General features: G+C 37.2%; 2 protein-coding genes and 1 long non-coding RNA gene across 4 annotated transcripts in view; 2 read left to right on the forward strand and 1 right to left on the reverse strand.

Moving 5' to 3' along the window:
* LOC121689945 (mucin-3A-like) overlaps positions 1-26,788 on the forward strand; it is a 59,191-nt gene that overhangs the window by 18,432 nt on the left and 13,971 nt on the right. The gene's annotated exons all lie outside the window — the stretch shown is intronic.
* LOC121689946 lies at positions 574-3,677 on the forward strand. Of its 2 annotated transcripts, none has more exons than XM_042070203.1 (3): positions 574-638; positions 958-1,055; positions 1,335-3,677. In XM_042070203.1, the coding sequence occupies exons 1-3, from the start codon at positions 588-590 to the stop codon at positions 3,508-3,510; spliced, it is 2,325 nt and encodes a 774-aa protein (XP_041926137.1). In that variant the 5' UTR covers positions 574-587; the 3' UTR covers positions 3,511-3,677. The 2 variants fall into 2 exon arrangements, with proteins under 2 accessions (XP_041926137.1, XP_041926138.1); XM_042070204.1 differs by having other exon boundaries at positions 596-720.
* On the reverse strand, positions 9,744-25,054 carry LOC121689955. The gene is made up of 4 exons (XR_006024941.1): positions 25,042-25,054; positions 16,822-16,823; positions 15,473-15,479; positions 9,744-9,975 (listed from the first exon to the last, which is right to left on the reverse strand). It is a non-coding gene; the product is annotated as an uncharacterized LOC121689955 (long non-coding RNA).

Here is a 26,788-nt window from a genome sequence, read left to right on the forward strand (position 1 = left end):
CATAACCGTGGCTCAACAGGTAGATCTATATATGGGTCAAAGACGAGACACAACATTTTGGTGTCCCCACTTAATAAATATTAAAATATATATATTTATATGAGTGGACATACCTTCAATCTACACACATTGTACATGTTTACTGAAACTTAACATACTTTTTTCAGAAAATGCATAATTATTTAAAAAATAGCCCCTGAAACCCCCAAAATGTCATTCAGCGCAACTGTCCTCCTACCTCTTCAAGGATTAAAACATAAAGAAAAAACAAATTAATCTACAGTAAAACTTAATATTTTCTGCTTTGGCATATTTGTACAAAAGTCATGTGTAATATATTAATTTTTATTCCATCAGATGTGTTCTTTAATATTAATAATATTTAAGACACTTTCAGTCCCCATTTCCGCAATCTTCATTTGTCATTCAGTACAACTTTGATAAAGACCCTTATTTTGAAATCAAATCAAGTTGCTGCAGTCATGTGACCAATTATGACATCACAAGAAGACCCCTGTGGACCCTTCATCACACATGCAAGGTCAGTATATTTCAAAATTATTTGATAAAAATCTCCTTTTACTGTCATGGCACATCAAAGTACAAAACGGAGTGTCATACAGTACAACACAGAGAACGTAATATTGCAGTCATTTCTGTAAACAAACAAGGATATTAACATTTAAATATGAATAACTGTAGAAATGTCATTAAGCTAAGGTCAGTGTTAGCTTTGGCTAATCACTGGGCTAACTGTAAAATGTGCTGAAGTAAAATGTCTGTCATTCAGTACCACAACAGTCATTCAGTGCAACAGAATTTCACTGTTGCCCTAAATTGACAATGACTAACTTTTTTACATTTTAAAATAATAATACCACATTATTACATTTTAGGCTTTCTTAATAAGAGCAATTTGAACAATAAATATTAATATTTTTATGTTTTTCTTTATAGATGCCCTTATCTGTTAAAGAGAGATCAGCTAGGTACAGACAGAAATTGAAGGGAAATCCTGTTCTCAGGGAGGAAAAACTAGCAAAGAGAAAAGAAAGGTGATTGTAATGTCCTGAAATAAGATGAATAAAGTGTGTTAAGTACATTTTAATGTAGGACAGCTAAAGGAAGAGTCTCTAAACAGGAGTAAATTAAGAGAACAGGTGTAAGACAAACATGATGCTTTTTTGCAAATGTCATATGTATTTTAACGGTTTTATGTGTATAATGTGTTTGAAAGGATTGATGATTTATTTGATCATTTACATGTTCTATGCAAATTATTTTGTCTTGTATTGCATGATTCTAATTAGGCCTATGTCCTCCTAACATTTTAGCTATCATAGAAGAAAACAAGCTCTCAATGGCAGAAATCCAGATCACCCTTCAATTAAAGATGTTTCTGCAGCTGATGCTGAAAAAAGAAGAGAACATTGGAGAGAAACTCAGAAGAAGTTCAGAAAGAAACAAAAGCAAGCAAAAGCGGTGCTTGACCTCACCCCAGATTCATTTGAAGCACCACCTGAAAACATTGTTAATATACCGGAGCCTGAACCAATACCACTACAAGAGGTGGAACAAAGGCCTCTGTCCCCTACACATGTGGTGAATGCTCCTCTGGCTTCTTCCACTCCAGAAAGACTACCAATGCGCTTTAAAAAACTCAAAAAGCAGAAGAGAGATCTGAATAAACAACTTGCTGCTCTTCAAAAACAACTGTCACAAACAAAACAAAGGTGCAACACATTAAATAAGCTTTTGAAAAGGTCAAAAAAGACTAGAAAAGCAAAAGAAAAAGTAGCTAGGAGTGAGATGGTGTTGAAGGCTAAACAAAGGAAAGAGAGCGTGATCTCATTCCTCTGTAGAGATGAGAACAGTCGCCTTCTGCCTGGAAAAAAAGACACAATAACCAAAAACAAGGTAAGAACACAGAGGCGTGTCCTTACTAAAACAATGAAAGAGCTCCATGCGCTTTACATCTCGGAGGTGGACACAAAACTCTGTGTGTCTTACAGACAATTTTTACGTCTGCGGCCATTCTACGTCACTGAGCCTAAGACTAGTGATCGAAACACTTGTGCCTGTATCGACCACGAAAATGTGGCACTTCTTCTGGATAAATTCTATCAAAATGGCCTTTTGAAAACAAAAAGCACATCCGAGATGCTATCTGCAATTGTGTGTGACACACACAAAAAACAATGCATGTACCGTCTTTGCTCCAAATGCTGTTATAATGAAATCGAAATGACCCTACCTGAAGATCGAAGAGAAATTCAGTGGCAGCAGTGGGAAAGAGAAAAGACTGTAGAAGACGACCGCACATTCACACACTTCATAAAGAAAACACACACTGGAACATGGACTGAACTCCTGCTACTTCTGAACAGAAAACTTGATGCTCTCGCAAAACACCAGTACATCTGGTTACACCAAGTAGCGCAGTGCAGGACTTTAAAGGAGACACTTTTTGAAAATGAGGCTGTAGTCCATATGGATTTTTCTGAAAATTATGGCTGCAAACTCAGCACTGAAGTGCAATCGTTCCATTTTGGAGGAAGCAGACAACAAGCCACCATCCACACAAGTGTGGTTTATACCAAAGAGGAGACCCAGTCCTACGCCACAATTTCAAAGAGTCTGCGGCATGATGAGCGGGCAGTCTGGGCCCATCTGCAACCTGTTTTGGAAGATTTGAAGAAGAGAAATCCATTGGTGTCTGTGGTACACTTCATGAGTGACGGGCCTTTAACCCAATACAGAAATAAGAAGAATTTCTATTTGATCAGCACAGTTCCCTTTCTCCTTGGGTTTCAGGAAGTTACCTGGAATTTTTCTGAAAAAAATCATGGAAAAGGTGCACCCGATGGTGTGGGTGGTGCGGTCAAAAGGTGTGCTGACAACGTTGTAAGAATGGGTGGAGACATACAGTGCCCAGAAGATCTATACAAAGTGTTGCGAGACAAGGAGTCTACAATCAAATTCTTCTGGATTGCTGACAGTGATGTGGCCAAGTATGATGAAGCGGTCCCTGAGAAGTTGCCTCCTGTTAAAGGCACACTGAAAGTTCATCAGATCACCACAAAGGTACCTGGGAAATTTTGGCACCGAGAAGTATCATGTTTCTGCTCCCGCACCAACACCACATGTGTGTGTGATTCACCAACAGAGATTAATTTTAACAGAGAAGTAGAGGTCAGCCCACAAGCTGAAGCAGTCTCTGCCCCTGCCCCGGCAACTGCTGAAAATTTAAATGGCAAATTTGTTATTGTGCAGTACGAGGACCTGCCATTCGTTGGGCAGGTACTGCTGTCTGTAGGAGATGAGGTACAAATTAGCTGCATGCTACAAAAGGGAAACAGAAATAACTTTGTGTGGCCAAGTCCACCAGATGAAATTTACTACTTCAAGACAGACGTCAAATTTGTTATCGCAGAACCTGAGCCATCTTCAAATAGAGCCTCAAGGTTAGCAGAAAAGGACTGGGAAACATTTGTTCAGTTCATGAACTGAAATGTTATAAACCTTAGACACCCATTAGAAATGCTATCTCTACACAGTACTGAATTTCTGTTCTGATGAATTAAGAGTTAAAGCCCAAGGCTGTTTTGATATTAAAAAGCTGTTTTTAACTAGTTAAACACTAACATATTTTTAAATGTTTGAAATACTGAAAGTTATTGCACATTTTATACTAACATGTTGAAACATACTTGAAATGATTGAATGACATTGTGACATTACACTACATTTTTTAAACATACTTGAAATGATTGAAATGACATTATACTACATTTTTTCAAATATTTGAAATGCTGAAAGTTATTTTACATGACATATTAACATCTTGAAACATACTTGAAATGATTCCACATTAGACCACATTTTTTCACATGTTATGAGACTTCAATTATTTCATACTTCAATTGATTCTTTTTTAAGAAATCTGTTTCCTTAAATGTGTTCTGGTGCCTTAAGAGTTGTTACAAGTTCAGTAACAATGTTTTCATATTGAAATGCTGTTTTAACAGCAACAAGTCTCTTGTTTTACTTCAGAATAAAGATGATGCTTTTTCTGAACAAGTATACCTCTGTTTGCCTTACTTTTTTTCATTATGTAGTAATACCATAACTCATACTTGCCATTGGTGTGGCATATTTACATTCTACTACTGCTACTTTAAAGGAGCTACTGTATGTGTAAGACGTTAAAGTTAAAACATCCAAATATTACCAAGAAGCATAACGGGACACTTTGGAGGATGTCATTCAGTACAACAGAAAATCGTCATACAGTACAACAGAAACTTTTGCTTAAAATAACTATTACAATTCATATTATTATATATTTTTTCATGTGAATGTAAGAGAAACCATGCCTGTTTTATAGAAAATGGAGTTTGATTGATTTTTAAATAGAATAGAAGGCGTAGCAAAAACTTATTTTATACAAACTAACAAAATCACAAGACACATTAGAATGCAAACAAGGTGCAGACAATTTAAAACAGAGTAACAGCACTTTCTTGTGTTTTAAAAAATCTATTGTAAGAGATATACTGAACTCATAATTTTTAAATGGCTAAGATTGTTCCTTCTGTATGTATTTTTTCATAAATTAGTCGTTGCACTGAATGACATTTTTGCGCCATTGTTGTTTGTCGACAATGCTAAAAACACAAAATAATCAAAATGCTCAGGAAAAAAATATATATTTACCTAGGTAACACATTTGTGCACATTATTGAATAAAAAAAATACACAATTTAATATATTTTATTTTTTTGTGCTTGGAACACCCTATTTGTCTTTAACCCACATAGGCTAAACTCATTTTTCAGGCATATGACCAACCGGGTTGACACTTCAGCGTGAGAAATCGGGGGTGTGGCGTGCGAGTGTGTGTTTAATCAAATGCGTGTGTCTCACGGCCAATGCGTGAGAGTTGGCAGCTATGACTTGGGCTATTTTATTTCTTTGTTCCAACTTCCAAGTGGCCTAGGCTACGTTAGTCATGAATAAATGATGTCAAATGTTACTCATTCTTGACAAAAGGCAAAAGAGCTGCGTGCGTGCGGACATTTGAATAATGTCGGGCTGTAAACGGGTTCGGGCTTTTAAAAAGCTGCCAGTCTCGGGCTCGGTCAGAGCTCGGGCTGATTTCTGTGGGGCTCGGGTCTTGTCGGGCCTAAATTTTAAGGCCTGATTATAGCTCTACTTCACTGACCAACAGTGGGTGGAGACCTTTAGATTCACAAGTCAGGGTTTGAAGAATCATGACGAATGATAGACCTGGGCCCAGTTTCCCGATAACGACGGAGACACGCTCTTACGAGGGTTTTCTACGATTCATCTTACGATCGTTTGTTTGGTTTTTCCAACTGTTTCCCGAACATGCTCGTAGCGTGAACGCGCGTGCACTGCTCTTAAGATGCTCTTAATAGTTCTGAAATATCCTCTGATTTGACGGTGATTTCAGGTGACTGCACGTCACAGCTATAGGCCTACCATTTAAACTTCGGATCTACACATTAATTCACATCAATTCGAAAATAGAAACACTTTGACATCTGCATGTAAGCATCTCAAGTAGGTTATATACCACACAGAGACATAAATAATTGTAATTATTTTAAGATTAGATTGTTGCACCATGCAATCATTTTTCGCGGTGTCACTTAAGAACACGTTTGAAGATAAGAAAGAAGTCGAGTAACAAAGAGAGGAAATGTGTAGGCTTAGATTTTGATGCAGTAGGCTACAGACTACACCACATGTTGCTTTCTCTGCTTTTTACCTCATAGGCCTAATAAAATATTCACTTAGCTAAGATAATGTCAAACTATTCTGGCAACGTCTCGTTTGACAACATGTGGTGTAGTCTGTAGCCTACTGCAAATTATTTTTGATTTCTCCTCCATCTACCCATGTCCTTGATTGCCTAGCCTTTCTTCCCCCCCACCCCCCACCCCACCCCACCCCCATCCCCAACACACACACTTACATCATCACTGTCATCACTTCACATACATACAGCACTCCTCTACATACTTGCTGCACACTGCCCCCCCCCCCCCACATACACAGCACATTGTCTTCAGGATCTTCTCCAACACACATCCTCTACATACTTACAGCACACTACACACACACTACACACACACACACAGTCACTGCTCCACTCCCGCCCACACACACATCTTCACTGTCATCACTCACATACATTACATACAGTACTCTGCTTGCAATAGTAAGTCCCTGACCCCCCCCCCCCCCCCCCCCAACACACACACTTACATCATCACTGTCATCACTTCACATACATACAGCACACTGCTTGCTACAGTAAGCCTCCTCTACATACTTGCTGCACACTGCCCCCCCCCCCCCCCCCCACATACACAGCACATTGTCTTCAGGATCTTCTCCAACACACATCCCCAACATACTTACAGCACACTGCCCCCCCCCCCTCAATACACAGCACATTGTCTCATGAGGAAGCTTCTCCAACACACATATTGCACACTGCCCTCTCCCCACATACACAGCACACTATCCCATCTCCCCTGTCATCCCCCCAACACACACACCAAGACCCCTGGCAGTTGGGTTAGCCCCTTGAGCCGTGAATCTGCCCAAGGTTTCTTCCTTGGTAAGGGAGTTTTTCCTTGCCCCTGTTGCTCTTGGGTGCTCCTTGTTGGTGCCCCCCACCCAATCCCAATCCTCCCCCACCTTTTTTATGCAGCCCTTGCCACTTAATCTACTAAACCCCTCTTCTACTGCACTTTTTACCCCCCCCATTAATGCACAAATAGGCTGACACCAGACATAATTTCACTGCATTTCTTACTTCCAGTAACTATATGCATGTGACAATAAACTTCCTTGTATCCTTGTATCCTTGTATCCTTGTTTCATAACTTGATTGCATTTTTGTCCGCTTTTCATCACATTATTATGACCATTAAATGTAGGCTATTTTGCACGCTAAAATCTGATTCATCACAGGTAAACACAATAAAGAATGGGAACGTAAGTTGGATTGTGTATTCTAAGTTGTAATTCCTCTGTATGTCCTGTTGGTGACCTCAGTGAGAAGTATTGTTAAGACGCTCTTAGCCGCCGGTAACGAGTACTCTGGAGCACTCGTAGATCTACGAGTGTTTTCATGACGCTCTTAAGCTACGAAGGTTTCGGGAAACAGTCGGCAAATCTTAAGACATTCGTAAGAGGGACTTTACGACGCTCTTAGGCTTAAGATGCTTTCGGGGAACTGGGCCCTGGCTGTTGCCCCGAGTACTCGTTGTCGGATGCCTATCTCAACAAACAAGCCATCACATCTATCTATCCATGAATTGCAGGAACGTCTGTCTGTCTGTCTGCGTGTCGTTGGTCCGTTCGATTTCAAACTTGGCAGGTGTCTTGCTACTGGCATGAGTAAGTGCAGTGCATAGTTTGACATTGTTTGGATAAGAAAAGCTAAATATATCGTTATAGGCTATATATCGGTAAAAGAAGCACACGTTGGCTTTCTCCTTCTTCTTCATAGTTGATGAAAAGTGTTGACGTTTAAAACAAGTTAAAAGTTGTTGATAGACAGCTAGTGAATGTATATAGTTTAAAAGTTTAAAAGTTGAATGTAGATAGTTTAAAAGTTGTTGATAGACAGCTAGTTTAATAGATAGATAGTTTACAAGTAGACCGTTTAAAAGTTGAATGTAAAAAGTTCAGTAGTTTAATGGGTTACATTGTTTAACAGTGGATTATTGTAGTGAGGACTTTTATTTTGAAACAGTTTTGGGCAGAGGAAACAGTTGAATAGGATGTGTAGTCTTAATTGACCCAGATTGTATGCTTAAAGCCTGAGGCTGCAGGTGGCCTGAACACCTGCCATAGGATTCTAATTGCTTAACGGCCGTATTATGATGTCACAATCGGCAATGTTAAGTCCATAGGGATTTTTAAAAAGTTTTTCTTTAATAGTTTAAAAAGTATAAAAGTTTCAAAGTTGAAAAGACATAGCAGCTTGGTCCGTTTGAAGACCTACGTTACAAAGTTTGAACGAAGTTTCTAAGTTAAACTGTTCAAGAGAAATTGCGTACGGAAAAAGTGGTAAGCGGAATAATAATAAGAAGTTGTTGTTGCCTTGGAAGAACAGTACAGTGCATTTTCATGCACTGTAATAAGAAGACTTCGGATAACAGAACAGTGCATTTTCATGCACTGTAATAATAAGAAAACTTCGGATAACAGAACAGTGCATTTTCATGCACTGTAACAAGTAATAGGCTAATGGTCCCGATTTCAGAAGACGTGCCACACAGCTAGACAACAAGTGGCAGACAGAGAAACGTCACCTATGCAAATGGCTTGTCTTCACTATCAGGAAAGTTATGCAATAAGCTAGGCCTATAGCCTTAACTCAAAACATTTGTTATGCCATTCTGATCTGTAGAAATCACATGCAGTCATGCCTGTAGAAATCACATGCAGTCATGCCTAAATTCATTTAGGCATGACTGCATGTGTCTAATTCACGCCTTTATCACTAGCAGGTTAGACTACTGCAATGCACTTTTCACTGGTCTTCCCAAAAAACATCTAAAGAAATTGGCACTCATACAGAACTCTGCGGCTAGACTTTTAACTAAGACTAAGAAGAGAGAACACATCACCCCTGTGTTGGCTGAACTGCACTGGCTCCCTATTTCCTATAGAATTGATTTTAAGGTTATGTTAATTACTTACAAAGCTCTGAATGGCATAGCACCTTCATATATCTCTGAGCTTTTAATATCTTATCAACCACAAAGGAAACTTAGATCATCCAATCCTAATCTTTTAATCGTACCCAAAGTGCTCCACAAACAAAGTGGAGAAGCTGCGTTTATCCATTATGCCCCCAAACTATGGAACACCCTGCCTCTGTACATCAAGCAGGCGAGTTCAGTAAATATTTTTAAAAAAGATCTGAAAACATACCTGTACAGGAAAGCTTTTAGTTAACTCATCTTATCCTGTAGACTACATTTTCAGATTATTCTACATCTGCTACTATTGGAGGGCGCAGCCAGCCAGAAGCAGATGGGCTCCCCCTATTAAGTCAGGTTCTGCTCAAGGTTTCTTCCTGGAATATGGGAGTTTTTCCTTGCCACAGTTGCCATATGGCGTGCTTGTGGGGGGTAAGAGGGTTAAGGCTGCCAGTCTTATGACGTCATTTTCTATATTTTTGATATGTTGCTGAGCATATCATAAACAGCAAAGAAAAGTGATTGATAATGACTGACTGACTACTATTGTGTTACATGCTTCAAATGTAAAGCACTTTGAGCTGCATTCTGTGTATGAAAGGTGCTATACAAATAAAGCTTTATTATTATTTATTATACTAAATTCTGCTTACTGCACATTAATTATAGGCTAATAGCCTATTCAGTAGGCCAATACATTATTGAATGCTTAGCTGAAATGATGTTTTTCCCCCATCATCCTATTGTTAAAGCAGGCATACCTGCGGGCATGTAATCGGGCTACAGGTTTTCTACAGGAATGGCATGTTTGAACGGGCACTGCACTAGTTGTATAAACTTGCGATGTGTGCCGATCGAGTTGTTGGCAAAAACTTTAGCGTCAGCAAAACAACTGACGCTAAAGTGACAAATGTGTATATTCAGTTTGTTTTATTCTACGGAAACAAGCAAGAGAACACATCAAGTTGCCTAATGTTATAGAGAAGCGCCAGAGATTGCTGAGAGTCTCTGAAGGTTACGTCACACGATGCGAATAAACCGTTTCCATCGACTTTATTCGCATTATACCTTATGCGCATCGAGAGTTAATCCACCCCCCTCTAGCGAATCAAATATAGATGCGCATTAGGATTTTTAATGCGCATTTCACGTGTTTCCAACCGGGATTTCTTATTCGCATAGATTAAATGCGCATTTGGAAGTTGGATGGAAACACGCTAATTCACTTAATCAGCTGATTAGGTAGCACATCTAAGCCAGATAGATCTGCCAATTAGTGAAATCACTTGATCACTAATTAGTGAAATCACCAGTGGGGTGTACTACGAATCTCGATTAGTGGGTTAGCGAGGTATGTTGCGCTCAAAGCCAGGGTATGCTGTGACATGAAAGTGGATCTGTTTTAGTGTCGCTATAACACCATAGTATCTTATGCTGTCAACCAAACCTGGTCGGTAGGAGGTTATGTGCAAAGTTATAGCTGAAATCGTGTAATCTACTGCACACTGACCAATCAATTGTCTTAAAAACGAAGTTCTCTCACGTGTAGGATTCTGTCATATATCTTACAGGTGGAGCTCCACCTCTACTGACATTTTGGATCTCGAATGTGCTTTAATAGTGCTGTGCGTGCAAATATCCCACTATGGACGTGCATACCATACAACTACTGATGACAATTGATTTATTTGATGTTATAGGTTAGACACAAAAAATGACCGCAGTGTAGATTAAGCTATTGCTCATAAATGCGGAAGTAATTGTTTTTAAATAGAGGCGGTCTTGTGCGTCTCCACGTTACACGATTGGCCAAAGTCATCCCAACACCGAGAACGCGCACAGATCTGAGCTGAAAGCCTAGTTTGACAAATATATCACATAACTGCAATCGTAGTATCACTTAACGTATACCCCTGAGTCAAGGCTTGGTCAAGCCTCGATATGTCTAACATGCTTCGTAGTATACCCCACTGATCACCAACAGATTGCATGCATTGATTCAAAGACTGATTCAAAAACATGTTTATACAAACCCATCAAAACTCTGGCCTTAAAGGAGAATTCCGGTGTGATATTGACCTAAAGTGTATTGAAACATGATACCGAGTGTGAACGTATGTCTCATAGCCCATCTCGGCTTGTCCCCTGCACTCCAAAATCTGGCGCTAGTTAGCCGATGCTACCAACAGCTTTTTCAATAGTGGTGCTTCGGCATCGGGCTAGCCATGCAAATAAATCACTGTTTTACACCCATTTACGAGGCTCAATGTATCTCCACACTTCATTGGTAGACTTCCGAGGGCCCTGACATTTAAAACGAGACATTGAGAACTTTGAAAAAGCACTGGTAGTTTACTTACAAGACGATTTATACAGACAGTATCTTCACGAAGTTTAGCGTTTGCAGCCATCTTGAATTTAGTCGAGCTAAGATAGCTATGATAAGTCGAGCAACGAGTAAGAATGAACAGGTATGATAAGGGATCAGATTCCAAAAATAATTCAGTGGAAATGCATGGATTCCAGTTTCTTCCAGTAGCAGCACTTTAGGTCAATATCACACCGGAATTCTCCTTTAAGGCACAATCCTCTATTGAGAAGCTATTTACAACTACAGGCTGTATAAATTCTCACACAGTCACAAAAGCGTCTTCATATCTCCAAATGCTATCTGCTTTTGTGATGGCAAAACACTGTCATCGCTTTGGCTTTCACAACAAAGAAGAATGACAATGACATCAACAGAACAATACGTTTTTAAACAGGTGTTGACTCAAGCCACGATTCTACAACACTTAACAGTCACAACAATGTCAGACCTGTTGCAGTATCTGATGCACATGGTTTTGTGGAAATAACATAGAGATGTACTGATAGCATCCATTGTTTCAGCACCAGAACTTTGAGATTACGTCATCTTCGTATGCATGCACAAAGCAGCCGTGATAGAAATATAGCTAGATATACTTTATTGCCACAAAAAAATGTTGGGGGAAATTGTTTACAGAAAGTAGCTCAAGACAATAAAGGGAGAAAAGAAAGAAAAACTAATCTGAAGTCTGAAGCGTCTGTAGCATCTGGCCAAAGCCAGGACATACACTGTGGTATCAGTGGCTATAGCTAACTATTTTTAGTCTCCTCTGTTAATTCATTTCAATGACATAATATGGTCATGTGAAGGACAAACAAACCTGCCACTCGCAAAACACAGGCCTTTCAATACATACATAGTTTTGTCCATCAGGTTGGAAATCCTCATCGATGCATAGTTTTGTGCTTCAGGTTGGAAATCCTGAGAATATCTTGGAAAGGCTTTTGCAGTATGTCACAAGAAATTATCACAATCTTTCAACATTTGTTTTCAAGGCAGACAGAAATGTACCTCTATGTCATTCCACATAACCTGCTTAAGCCCTCAACTATAGATGATGAAAATTCATATTTCACTACAAAGGTTTCAACATAAAACTACTTGTCTACAAAACAGTAGATGGTATCTGACCCAGTAGTCACGTGATAGGTGAGCCTATAAATTGGATAAAATGTGTGCTGCAGTGGGTAGCCAGAGAACAGTGGAGTAATATGCCCTGTTTGATAAAACGACAGCTTCAACTAGTGGCTCACGGCCAACAGATGGTTCATGAAGGCAATGCAGGTGATCCCTGACCATGTATTCAATAAGGTAGCTTCACTGTGGGAATCAATTTCTTCTACCTCACACTCTAGAAGAGTGGTTTTCATGTTGCTTCTTAAAGTTGCAGTTGGCAAGTCTGACAGATTGAGGGGACTTAGCCAACATTTTGATTGATTACAACTCTCATGCCCCTCCCCCACTATCACCGAGCACCATCTCATCGAGTTCGTGCTCGTCAGTGTGCACCAGACTGTGATTGACAGTCGTCAGATCTCACACAGCCCTGCTCTGATTGGACCAGAAGAACTGGGAGCTGTGGATTTTTGCAAAACAAATAACAGGCTCAAGGTGGAGGTAGAAATGCGGGTTTTTTTCTAAAACCAGCTGATTTATGTTCTGTCGGAGCATAGTGTCGGTTTCAGTGAATATGATAAAAAAAAATCTTGCCAGCTGCAGCTTTAGGCTACATCCACACACTATTCTGTTTTCGTTTTAGAATGGCGTTTTAAAGCAACTACAATCTCCATCCAGATTGCACGTTTGCAATTACCTTGGCTGCTCCAAAGTCCTTTTAGGCAAGTCCCTCCACTCGGCGGTCATATACCAACGTTGGGCACTCATCGGGCACAGTCTTTGGGTCGAACTGCGCGTGCGCAAGGCTTCACGACACCAATCTTGCTCCAGCGGCGAGATCACAACACATGATTGGCACGATGTCTTCACAACACAGCATATGATTGGCTCAATGTATTCACATCACACCACATGATTGGCTCAATGTATTTACATGTCGACGCTTTGCCGAGGAAGGGGTGGGATATGTGTAGACAACGGCCATATTGGCGTGACAAACTAGCCCCATGTATTTCTATGGAGTATTTTTTGAGTGCTGTGTCTCCACATTAGAAAGTCTCTGGCTGCTCTGGACCCCTAAAATGTGAATCACATGACCATTCACACAAATTACATGACCACACACGCAATTGTAACTGTAACATTGTAAAATGCTGAATATAACCGCACTACAGATGCTACCAAAAACAGCAAGGCCAGTATAGGTTGTACTTCGTTCACTAGTAGTGGTAAGTAAAATAAAAGTGAGTCATGGAGAGTCAAGAAACATCGTACTGACAAGGTCCAATCAGGAAGGGAACATAGGTTTATACGTCATCATTTTCAGATGTTTGCGAAGTTCACTATCTACATTAAAATGCAAAGCCAGAGTTTTTAAATGAAAACAGGGCCTGGGTTTTCAAACTGGCCCGTTTCAGGAGCTCTAAAATGCTGGGGTAGTGTAGTGTAGATGAGAGGTGCAAATTTAATAAAAGTGGTTTCAAATGTAATGTGAAATGTTTGGTTTCAAATGTAAATGGAATAGTGTGGATGTATGTAGCCTTAGGATGTAAGCATTGGGATGCCTGGGGTGGAGATAACCACCAGCTCTCTTAGTTCATGTCAGCAATCCTTCAACACTTATTTCTGCACAATCAGTCAGACTAGACATGCCAACCTGAGATTGTACGGTCATTGCTTATTACAGTGCATGAAAATGCACTGTTCTGATATCCGAAGTCTTCTTCTTCTTCTTACAGTGCATGAAAATGCACTGTACTGTTCTTCCTAGGCTTCTTCTTATTACAGTGCATAAAAATGCATTGTACTGTTATTCCAAGGCTTTTTCTTCTTCTTCTGATTCTTCTTCTTCTTCTAACGCATTTAATGCAGCTTCAACCGTTTAACGTAGAAACTTCATTCAAACTATGTTACGTAGGTCTTACTTAGGACATGGGGGCTTTGTATTTTTCATCTTTGTAACTTTTATACTTTTTAAACTATTAATTAAAAACTACTCAACATTTCCCTATTGACTTAACATTGGGCCTTTATGACATTACAGCAATTAGAATCCTATGGCAGGTGTTCAGGCCACCTGGATCAACTGCCAGTCTCAGGCTTTAAGCATACAAACTGGCCCTATTAAGACTACACATCCTGTTCAACTGCTTCCTCTGCCAAAAACTGTTTCAAAATAAAAGTCCTCACTATAATATTTTACTGTTAAACAATTTAACCCTTTAAACTACTGAACTTTTTAACTGTTTAGCCATTGTAACTGTTACTTGTCATCAACTATTACTCCTACCCACTGTAGCTAGTTAGCTAAGTTAGCTAAGTAGCATGGTTAGCATGTTAGTTAGCATTTTTAGCAAAACTACTAAAAATGATTAGCTAAGTTAGATAAGTCACATGGTTAGCATAGTTAGCATGCTAGCATGTTAGCATGTTAGTTAGCATTTTTAGCAAAACTGCTTAAAATGGTTAGCTAAGTCACATGGTTAGCATAGTTAGCATGCTAGTTAGCATTTTTAGCAAAACTGCTAAAAATGATTAGCTAAGTTAGCTAAGTAACATGGTTAGCATAGTTAGCATGCTAGCATGTTAGCATGCTAGTTAGTATTTTTAGCAAAACTGCTTAAAATGATTAGCTAAGTTAGCTAAGTCAAATGGTTAGCATAGTTAGCATGTTAACATGCTAGTTAGCATTTTTAACAAAACTGCTTAAAATGATTAGCTAAGTCAGCTAAGTAACATGGTTAGCATAGTTAGCATGCTAGTTAGCATAGTTAGCATAACTGCTAAAAATAATTAGATAAGTTAGCTAAGTCACATGGTTAGCATAGTTAACATTTTAACATTGTTAGCATGCTAGTTAGCATAGTAACTTGGTTAACATTATTACAGTGCATGAAAATGCACTGTACTGTTCTTCCTAGGCTTCTTCTTATTACAGTGCATGAAAATGCACTGTACTGTTCTTCCTAGGCTTCTTCTTATTCTTCTTCTTCTAACGCGTTTAATGCAGCTTCAACCGTTTAACGTAGAAACTTCATTCAAACTATGTTACGTAGGTCTTACTTAGGACATGGGTGCTATGTATTTTTCAGCTTTGTAACTTTTATACTTTTTAAACTATTAATTAAAAACTGTTCAAAATTTCCCCATAGACTTAACATGGGCTGATGACATCACAATAGAGCCGTTAAGCAATTAGAATCCTATGGCAGGTGTTCAGGCCACCTGGACCAACTGCCAGTCTCAGGCTTTAAGCATACAAACTGGCCCTATTAAGACTACACATCCTGTTCAACTGCTTCCTCTGCCAAAAACTGTTTCAAAATAAAAGTCCTCACTATAATATTTTACTGTTAAACAATTTAACATGTTAGCATGCTAGTTAGCATTTTTAGCAAAACTGCTTAAAATGATGAGCTAAGTCAGCTAAGTAACATGGTTAACATTGTTAGCATGTTAGTTAGCATAGTTAGCATAACTGCTAAAAATGATTAACTAAGTTAGCTAAGTCACATGGTTAGCATACTTAGCATTTTAACATTGTTAGCATGCTAGTTAGCATAGTAACTTGGTTAGCATTATTATCTTTGTTAATATAGTTAGCATAACTGCTAGCAAACATTAGAGCCATTCCAAGTGTCAGTTATCGTCAACTATCTACCTAAATAATTTAACCATTTAAACTATCCACTTATTTAACTGTTCAGTCATTGAATATGATATTTTACATCATATTTTTGCATTTTCATGCACTGTATTTCCTTCAGGAAATGCTTTTCTAGTTACAGTGCATGAAAATGCACTGTACTGTTCTTCCTAGGCTTCTTATTCTTCTGATATGTATTTTTCAGCTTTGTAACTTTTATACTTTTTAAACTATTAATTAAAAACTAATCAAAATTTCCCCATTGACTTAACATTATGATTATGACATCACAATACGGCCGTTAAGCAATTAGAATCCTATGGCAGGTGTTTGGGCCACCTGTCCCAACTGCCATTCTCAGGCTTTAAGCATACAAACTGGCCCTATTAAGACTACACACGCTATTCAACTGCTTCCTCTGCCAAAAACTGTTTCAAAATAAAAGTCCTCACTACAATATTTCACTGTTAAACAATTTAACCCTTTAAACTACTGAACTTTTGAACTGTTCAGCCATTGTAACTGTTACTTGTCATCAACTATCCCAGATAGCAGACGGGCATTGAAACTATGTAGAATCAACATTACATTGTCAACCATAAATCATTGAATCAATGTCGGATTTCGATGTTGATTTAACATCAGTTTGCACCCTCAGTTAATATTGAAACAATGTTGATTTATTAACTATAGACCAGCGGAATTTCAATTGTATTTCAATTAAAATAAATATTGAAACAATGTTGAAATTACAACCAAACTAAAGATCAATGCGATTTCAATGGTATTTCAATTCATATTAAACCGCAGTAAACCACTATAAATCTGGCAAAATATTGGGAAATTCATACCCTGCTTTATCTACAGCCAGGATACATTTGGCTAGGCCTAGGTATGTCTGGTTTAGGCTACACAAGCTTGCATAAATAACCATTGACAACTTGTTATCAGTTTGAAAAGCAAGTGCATTTATTCACTCTTCTTCATTTATAAATTCCCGTGTGCTGTGCTTCCCTGCCATCTATTCAGTAGGCCTACGGTTGCAGTCAGCCTGACCATCCAGTTGAGTGAAGCGGCACCTAACAGAAATAGAAGAAAGATATACAGTGTTAGATAAATATGTTAAACTGAAGGCTACTTACAAGTGAAACTTTAGAATAATCATATTCCGTCTATGTACATCGTAGCCTAACTTACAAACTCATTCATGCTTGAGCAGGGTCGGACTGGGAACAAAATTCGGCCCTGGCAATTTTCTCCTGGACTGGCCCACTACTGGACCGACGACCCCCCCCCCCCCCCACACACACACACACACACACAAGCCCACCGATACCAAAATTCCCCCCTGATTCCCCCCCATAAATAACAAACACACAGTATCATGCTGTAGCAACACTTCATAAACTGAACCCAAACATTTAGATTTGGACCTATAGGTTATTATATAATCAGTATCGTAATTTCTGTCAACTATGACGATCTCCATGCATGTTCAGTAGCCTATATTTTTTATTTAGTCAAGCAGTGACATGTGGTTTAATCAGTGTTGGGCAAGTTACTTCAAAATCGTAATATATTATGTATTACTTATTCAAAGTAATTCATTACATAATATTACTGTCTCTGAATTGTAAGGCATTACACTACTATTGTATTACTTTTAAAGGTGCCATGTGTAAGAATTGAGGTAAAAATATCCAAAAAATGAGCTACACGCATCAAAAGAATGAGAAGAAATAAGGGCGATGATGTCATTAAAAAAATGACAAGGTATAGTGCTGCAGAGAGATCAACCTAAATTAGCATGCTAAATTACTAGCCACAGCCCGACAGGTGTCATAATACCAGTTTCGGCCATGGGAGGCGGTATGCGGGCAACATAACCGCCAGCCAAACTGCAATACACGTGTCTCGGTTGTTAATCTAGGGTAGACCAACTCACTTTCTGGAGGTATACTGCCCCATCTTTTATGGAATGTGGAGTATGAATTGATTTTTTGGCGGACATTACACATGGAACCTTTAAGTTACTTTACCAAAATATCTGGAAATATGGATTTGGAATTCTAAATGCAGTTTATTATGCTCAATGCAGCTCATTGCACTTCTAATGGAGGGTGATGTGGTACAACATAATGACTGAGCTAGGCTTAAGGCTACAGTAGAATGCAATAGGTGCAGTGATGGCTCATGATGCAATACAAGGAACAATCATAGCCAGAATTTTGTTAAAAGAAGACAAAAGGTCAAAGTCTGGTCAATTGTGATAGAAATGCTGTAACTTTAGGCTACTCAGAGAGCCCACTACCTGTATATTCTAACCCAAAACTTAAAGACATGTCAAGATAGGCTACACAGTGCAGCTACTGGCCATTTTTGTGCCCTAACTGGTGAAATACAGTATTAACCTAAGTATGTCATTATATGGCCAACTATAAAGATGTAATCTGCCTGTTCCCAGGGATGGGTAGTAATTCTGAAACATGTAATATGTGTTTCAAATGCAAAATAGTAATTTTGTAATTTTAAAAATACTGCAAAATACTATATGTGAAAAACACAAAAAAAGTAGATACTACAGACAGGTGTAATGAATAATTGGTAATTAGGCAACAATGGTTTATGTTTATCGCAATCAGCTGTGTTCAACAACACTTACAGCTTTTCAGTGACGGCTATTGCTGAAGCATCAGCTCTGGTCTGAAGCACTGGTGTGAAGTGGTACGCAAGTAAAGATGAGCAAGTTGACCTGTGCAAGTTCACATAAGGACACTGACAAAGGCAACCATGTCCCATTGTCTCCATGCCAATCTTTAACAGAAAAATGTCAGATATCTCAACCACAATGACATCAATAGATGGTAAGGTGTTGAGTGTGTTTGAATTCCCTTCCTTGTAGCATCCTTTTCTGCATTCCACAGTGGGGAGAAGTTCACCTTGTTTAATTAAATAACAATTCTATTTCCTTATTAGCTGCATACTTGATGTTGGAGATATTAAGACACGTCAAGTCTCTCACATAGTTCACTTAAAAATGGATTTTTTATCATATTTCTCTACAAGATAGAGGAAAATATAGAGTGTATGATTTGTTCAGCAAGTTGTGTGCTATTTAACAAAAAAAACTGAAATGGAATATCCTTAACCTTTCAAAAGTTATGATAAATGTAGTGATCAGTGTAAAAAATGCAGAAAACGGGATTTAGAATGTTGACAGAATTCACATTCTCTTTCTCACCAACAACATATAAGTATGCATAAAAACTAATAATGAAGTCAGACACAATGGTTTAGATTTATTTGGTCTATAAGAATAAACCATTTATTTGTATAGAAGCAAATGATACAGTCAATAAGAATGAAAAAAAAAACACGTAACATTACCAGTAGTACAGGAAGTAATATATTTATTTAAGACCATTTTGGAATAGAGACATAAAACACATGTGATTCAACAGATAAAACTTTCTTATATGATTCAGTGTAATATGAAAACTATGTACATATATAAAATAATATAAGTTAATGAAAAGCTAGAGATACAATCAACTTCAATATCACTCAACAATAAATGTAGTCTAAACATTTGAAAGTAGATCACATAGTAGAACAAGCCTGTGGAGAAAACGCGTACACACACAAACTCACACATACACACAAACTCATACACTCTCACTTACACACAGAGAAGGGTGGGAGGGTTGGTGGGGGTGGGAACCGGAAGGTTGAACACAGAAGACCTATGGCTCATCACGAAACGCATCCCCTTCTGCAGAATGCCAAATCTGAAAGCAATTTCGTTTACTACTAAAACAAAGTCGCCTACCATTACACTCGGGGGCCATACAAGCTACTTTAGTTTTATGCTCCTTTTTAAGTTTAAAAACTAAGTTAGCATGTTAACATGCTAGTTAAAATAGTTAGCATACCTACTAAAAATGATTAGCTAAGTTAGCTAAGTCACATGGTAAGCATACTTAACATGTTAGCATGCTAGTTAGCATACCTACTAAAAATGATTAGCTAGGTTAGCTAAGTCACATGGTTAACATAGTGCTAGTTAGCATAACTACTAAAAATGAAAACATTAGCTAAGTTAACTAAGTTAAGTAACTTGGTTAACATTATTATCTTTGATAACTTAGTTAGCATAACTGCTAGCAAACATGGTTAGCATGTTAGCATTGCTAACATTGTTAGCATTTTTAACAAAACTGCTAAAAATGATTAGCTAAGTAACATGGTTAGCATAGTTAGCATGCTAGTTAGCATAACTGCTAAAAATGATTAGCTAAGTCACATGATTAACATAGTTAGCATGCTAACATGTTAGCATGCTAGTTAGCATAGTTAGTATAACTGTTAAAATGATTAGCGAAGTTAGCTAAGTCACGTGGTTAGCATAATTAGCATGGTAGCATGCTAGTTAGCATAACTAATCAAAATGATTAGCTAGGTTAGCTAAGTCATATGGTTGGCATAGTTAACATTTTAACATTGTTAGCATGTTAGTTAGCATAGTAACTTGGTTAGCATTATTATCTTTGTTAACATAGTTAGCATAACTGCTGGCAAACATAGGAGCCATTCCAACTGTTAGTTATCGTCAACTATCTGCCTAAATAATTTAACCATTTCAATTATCAACCTATTTAACTGTTCAGTCATTCCAACTATATTAAACCTTATCTACCAAGCAAATAATTTAACCATATGAACTCATCATATTTTTGCATTTTCATGCACTGTATTTCCTTCAGGAAATGCTTTTCTAGTTATCTTTGTTAACATAGGTAGCATAACTGCTAGCAAACATTAGAGCCATTCCAAGTGTCAGTTATCGTCAACTATCTACCTAAATAATTTAACCATTTAAAGTATCCACTTATTTAACCGTTCAATCATTCCAACTATATTAAACCTTATCTACCAAGTAAATCATTTACCTATATAAACTATCCACCTATTTAACTGTTCAGTCATTCCAACTATATTAAACCTCATCATGTTGGTTGCCAATTAGCACATCATCTGTTTTAACAATATATTTCACACCATATTTTTTGCATTTTCATGCACTGGTAATTCCCTGGAATTGCGTTTTCTAGTTCTTATTCTTCTTCTAACGCATTTAATGCAGCTTCAACCGTTTAACGTAGAAACTTCATTCAAACTATGTTACGTAGGTCTTACTTGGGAGATGGGTGCTATGTATTTTTCAGCTTTGTAACTTTTATACTTTTTAAACTATTAATTAAAAACTAATCAAAATTTCCCCATTGACTTAACATTATGATTATGACATCACAATACGGCCGTTAAGCAATTAGAATCCTATGGCAGGTTAGTTCAGAATGCTAACATGCTAACTAGCTACAGTGGGTAGGAGTCATAGTTGATGACAAGTAACAGTTACAATGGCTGAACAGTTTAAAAGTTCAGTAGTTTAAAGGGTTAAATTGTTTAATAGTAAAATATTGTAGTGAGGACTTTTATTTTGAAACAGTTCTTGGCAGGGGAAGCAGTTGGATGTGTAGGATGTGTAGTCTTAATAAGGCCAGTTTGTATGCTTAAAGCCTGAGACTGGCAGTTGATCCAGGTGGCCTGAACACCTGCCATAGGATTCTAATTGCTTAACGGCCGTATTATGATGTCACAATCGGCAATCCCCAAAGTCTATGGGGATTTTTAATAAGTTTTTCTTTAATAGTTTAAAAAGTATAAAAGTTTCAAAGTTGAAAAGACATAGCAACCCGATCTGTTTGAAGACCTACGTTACAAAGTTTGAATGAAGTTTCTAAGTTAAACTGTTCAAGAGAAATTGCGTACGGAACTAGAAAAGCATTTCCTGAAGGAAATACAGTGCATGAAAATGCAAAAATATAACGTAAAAAAATCATACAGAGTAAAAACAAACTATATTGGTTGCTAAGTAGATGAGGTTTAATATAGTTGGAATGACTGAACAGTTAAATAGGTGGATAGTTTAAATGGTTAAATTATTTGGGTAGATAGTTGACGATAACTGACAGTTGGAATGGCTCTAATGTTTGCTAGCAGTTATGCTAACTATGTTAACAAAGATAATAATGTTAACCAAGTTACTATGCTAACTAGCATGCTAACACACTAGCATGCTAACTATACTAACCACGTTACTTAACTAACTTAGCTAATCATTTTTAGCAGTTTTGCTAAAAATGCTAACTAGCATGCTAACATGCTAGCATGCTAACTATGTTAACCATGTTACTTAGCTAATCATTTTTAGCAGTTTTGCTAAAAATGCTAACTAGCATGCTAACATGCTAGCATGCTAACTATGTTAACCATGTTACTTAGCTAACTTAGCAAATCATTTTTAACAGTTTTGCTAAAAATGCTAACTAGCATGCTAACATGCTAACTATGCTAACCATATGACTTAGCTAACTTAGCTAATCATTTTTAACAGTTTTGCTAAAAATGCTAACTAGCATGCTAACATGCTAACTATGCTAACCATATGACTTAGCTAACTTAGCTAATCATTTTAAGCAGTTTTGCTAAAAATGCTAACTAGCATGCTAACATGCTAGCATGCTAACTATGCTAACCATGTGACTTAGCTAACTTAGCTAATCATTTTTAGCAGTTTTGCTAAAAATGCTAACTAGCATGCTAGCATGCTAACCATGTGACTTAGCTAACTTAGCTAACTAGCTACAGTGGGTAGGAGTCATAGTTGATGACAAGTAACAGTTACAATGGCTGAACAGTTAAAAAGTTCAGTAGTTTAAAGGGTTAAATTGTTTAACAGTAAAATATTGTAGTGAGGACTTTTATTTTGAAACAGATTTTGGCAGAGGAAGCAGTTGAACAGGATGTGTAGTCTTAATAGGGCCAGTTTGTATGCTTAAAGCCTGAGACTGGCAGTTGGTCCAGGTGGCCCGAACACCTGCCATAGGATTCTAATTGCTTAACGGCTCTATTGTGATGTCATCAGCCCATGTTAAGTCTATGGGGAAATTTTGACTAGTTTTTAATTAATAGTTTAAAAAGTATAAAAGTTACAAAGTTGAAAAATACAAAGCCCACATGTCCTAAGTAAGACCTACGTAACATAGTTTGAATGAAGTTTCTACGTTAAACGGTTTAAGCTGCATTAACTGCGTTAGAAGAAGAAGAAGAAGAAGAAGAAGAACTAGAAAAGCATTTCCTGAAGGAAATACAGTGCATGAAAATGCAAAAAATATGATGTCAAATATCATACAGAGTAAAAACAAACTATATTGGTTGCTAGGTAGATGAGGTTTAATATAGTTGGAATGACTGAACAGTTAAATAGGTGGATAGTTTATATAGGTAAATGATTTACTTGGTAGATAAGGTTTAATATAGTTGGAATGATTGAACGGTTAAATAAGTGGATAGTTTAAATGGTTAAATTATTTAGGTAGATAGTTGACGATAACTGACACTTGGAATGGCTCTAATGTTTGCTAGCAGTTATGCTAACTATATTAACAAAGATAATAATGCTAACCAAGTTACTATGCTAACTAGCATGCTAACAATGTTAAAATGCTAAGTATGCTAACCATGTGACTTAGCTAACTTATCTAATTATTTTTAGCAGTTATGCTAACTATGCTAACTAGCATGCTAACTATGCTAACCATGTTACTTAGCTGACTTAGCTAATCATTTTAAGCAGTTTTGCTAAAAATGCTAACTAGCATGCTAACATGCTAGCATGCTAACTATGCTAACCATGTTACTTAGCTAACTTAGCTAATAATTTTTAGCAGTTTTGCTAAAAATGCTAACTAGCATGCTAACATGGCTAACTATGCTAACCATGTGACTTAGCTAACTTAGCTAATCATTTTTAGTAGTTTTGCTAAAAATGCTAACTAGCATGCTAACATGCTAACCATGCTACTTAGCTAACTTAGCTAACTAGCTACAGTAGGTAGGAGTCATAGTTGATGACAAGTAACAGTTACAATGGCTGAACAGTTAAAAAGTATTTTAGTATAAAACAGTATTACTTAGCTAACTTAGCTAATCATTTTTAACAGTTTTGCTAAAAATGCTAACTAGCATGCTAACATGCTAACTATGCTAACCATGTGACTTAGCTAACTTAGCTAATCATTTTTAACAGTTTTGCTAAAAAATGCTAACTAGCATGCTAACATGCTAACTATGCTAACCATGTGACTTAGCTAACTTAGCTAACTAGCTACAGTGGGTAGGTAGGTAGTCATAGTTGATGACAAGTAACAGTTACAATGGCTGAACAGTTAAAAAGTTCAGTAGTTTAAAGGGTTAAATTGTTTAACAGTGAAATATTGTAGTGAGGACTTTTATTTTGAAACAGTTTTTGGCAGAGGAAGCAGTTGAACAGGATGTGTAGTCTTAATAGGGCCAGTTTGTATGCTTAAAGCCTGAGACTGGCAGTTGGTCCAGGTGGCCCGAACACCTGCCATAGGATTCTAATTGCTGTGATGTCATAAAGGCCCAATGTTAAGTCAATGGGGAAATTTTGAGTAGTTTTTAATTAATAGTTTAAAAAGTATAAAAGTTACAAAGCTGAAAAATACATAGCACCCATGTCCTAAGTAAGACCTACGTAACATAGTTTGAATGAAGTTTCTACGTTAAACGGTTGAAGCTGCATTAAGTGCGTTAGAAGAAGAAGAAGAATAAGAATAAGAAGAAGCCTAGGAAGAACAGTACAGTGCATTTTCATGCACTGTAACTAGAAAAGCATTTCCTGAAGGAAATACAGTGCATGAAAATGCAAAAATATGATGTAAAATATCATACAGAGTAAAAACAAACTATATTGGTTGCTAAGTAGATGAGGTTTAATATAGTTGGAATGACTGAACAGTTAAATAGGTGGATAGTTTAAATGGTTAAATTATTTAGGTAGATAGTTGAGGATAACTGACAATTGGAATGGCTCTAATGTTTGCTAGCAGTTATGCTAACTATGTTAACAAAGATAATAATGTTAACAAAGTTACTATGCTAACTAGCATGCTAACATGCTAACTATGCTAACCATGTTACTTAGCTAACTTAGTTAATCGTTTTTAGCAGTTTTGATAAAAATGCTAACTAGCATGCTAACATGCTAGCGCTAGCATGCTAACTATGCTAACCACGTTACTTAGTTAACTTAGCTAAACGTTTTTAGCAGTTTTGTTAAAAATGCTAATTAGCATGCTAACATGCTAGCATGCTAACTATGCTAACCACATTACTTAGCTAACCATTTTTAGCAGTTTTGCTAAAAATGCTAACTAGCATGCTAACATGTTAGCATGCTAACTATGCTAACCATGTGACTTAGCTAACTTAGCTAATCATTTTAAGCAGTTTTGCTAAAAATGCTAACTAGCATGCTAACATGCTAGCATGCTAACTATGCTAACCATGTGACTTAGCTAACTTAGCTAATCATTTTTAGCAGTTTTGCTAAAAATGCTAACTAGCATGCTAACATGCTAACTATGCTAACCATGTTACTTAGCTAACTTAGCTAACTAGCTACAGTGGGTAGGAGTCATAGTTGATGACAAGTAACAGTTACAATGGCTGAACAGTTAAAAAGTTCAGTAGTTTAAAGGGTTAAATTGTTTAACAGTAAAATATTATAGTGAGGACTTTTATTTTGAAACAGTTTTTGGCAGAGGAAGCAGTTGAACAGGATGTGTAGTCTTAATAGGGCCAGTTTGTATGCTTAAAGCCTGAGACTGGCAGTTGGTCCAGGTGGCCCGAACACCTGCCATAGGATTCTAATTGCTTAACGGCTCTATTGTGATGTCATCAGCCCATGTTAAGTCTATGGGGAAATTTTGACTAGTTTTTAATTAATAGTTTAAAAAGTATAAAAGTTACAAAGCTGAAAAATACATAGCACCCATGTCCCAAGTAAGACCTACGTAACATAGTTTGAATGAAGTTTCTACGTTAAACGGTTGAAGCTGCATTAAATGCGTTAGAAGAAGAATAAGAACTAGAAAAGCATTTCCTGAAGGAAATACAGTGCATGAAAATGCAAAAATATGATGTAAAATATCATACAGAGTAAAAACAAACTATATTGGTTGCTAAGTAGATGAGGTTTAATATAGTTGGAATGACTGAACAGTTAAATAGGTGGATAGTTTAAATGGTTAAATTATTTAGGTAGATAGTTGACGATAACTGACAGTTGGAATGGCTCTAATGTTTGCTAGCAGTTATGCTAACTATGTTAACAAAGATAATAATGTTAACAAAGTTACTATGCTAACTAGCATGCTAACCATGTTACTTAGCTAACTTAGCTAATCATTTTTAGCAGTTTTGCTAAAAATGCTAACTAGCATGCTAAAATGCTAGCATGCTAACTATGCTAACCATATTACTTAGCTAACTTAGCTAATCATTTTTAGCAGTTTTGCTAAAAATGCTAACTAGCATGCTAGCATGCTAACAATGCTAACCATGTTACTTAGCTAACTTAGCTAATCATTTTTAGCAGTTTTGTTAAAAATGCTAACTAGCATGCTAAAATGCTAGCATGCTAACTATGCTAACCACATTACTTAGCTAACATAGCTAACTAGCTACAGTGGGTAGGAGTCATAGTTGATGACAAGTAACAGTTACAATGGCTGAACAGTTAAAAAGTTCAGTAGTTTAAAGGGTTAAATTGTTTAACAGTAAAATATTATAGTGAGGACTTTTATTTTGAAACAGTTTTTGGCAGAGGAAGCAGTTGAACAGGATGTGTAGTCTTAATAGGGCCAGTTTGTATGCTTAAAGCCTCAGACTGGCAGTTGGTCCAGGTGGCCCGAACACCTGCCATAGGATTCTAATTGCTTAACGGCTCTATTGTGATGTCATCAGCCCATGTTAAGT

This window comes from Alosa sapidissima, chromosome 18 (assembly GCF_018492685.1).
Source record: "Alosa sapidissima isolate fAloSap1 chromosome 18, fAloSap1.pri, whole genome shotgun sequence".
Taxonomy (NCBI): Eukaryota; Metazoa; Chordata; class Actinopteri; order Clupeiformes; family Clupeidae; genus Alosa; species Alosa sapidissima.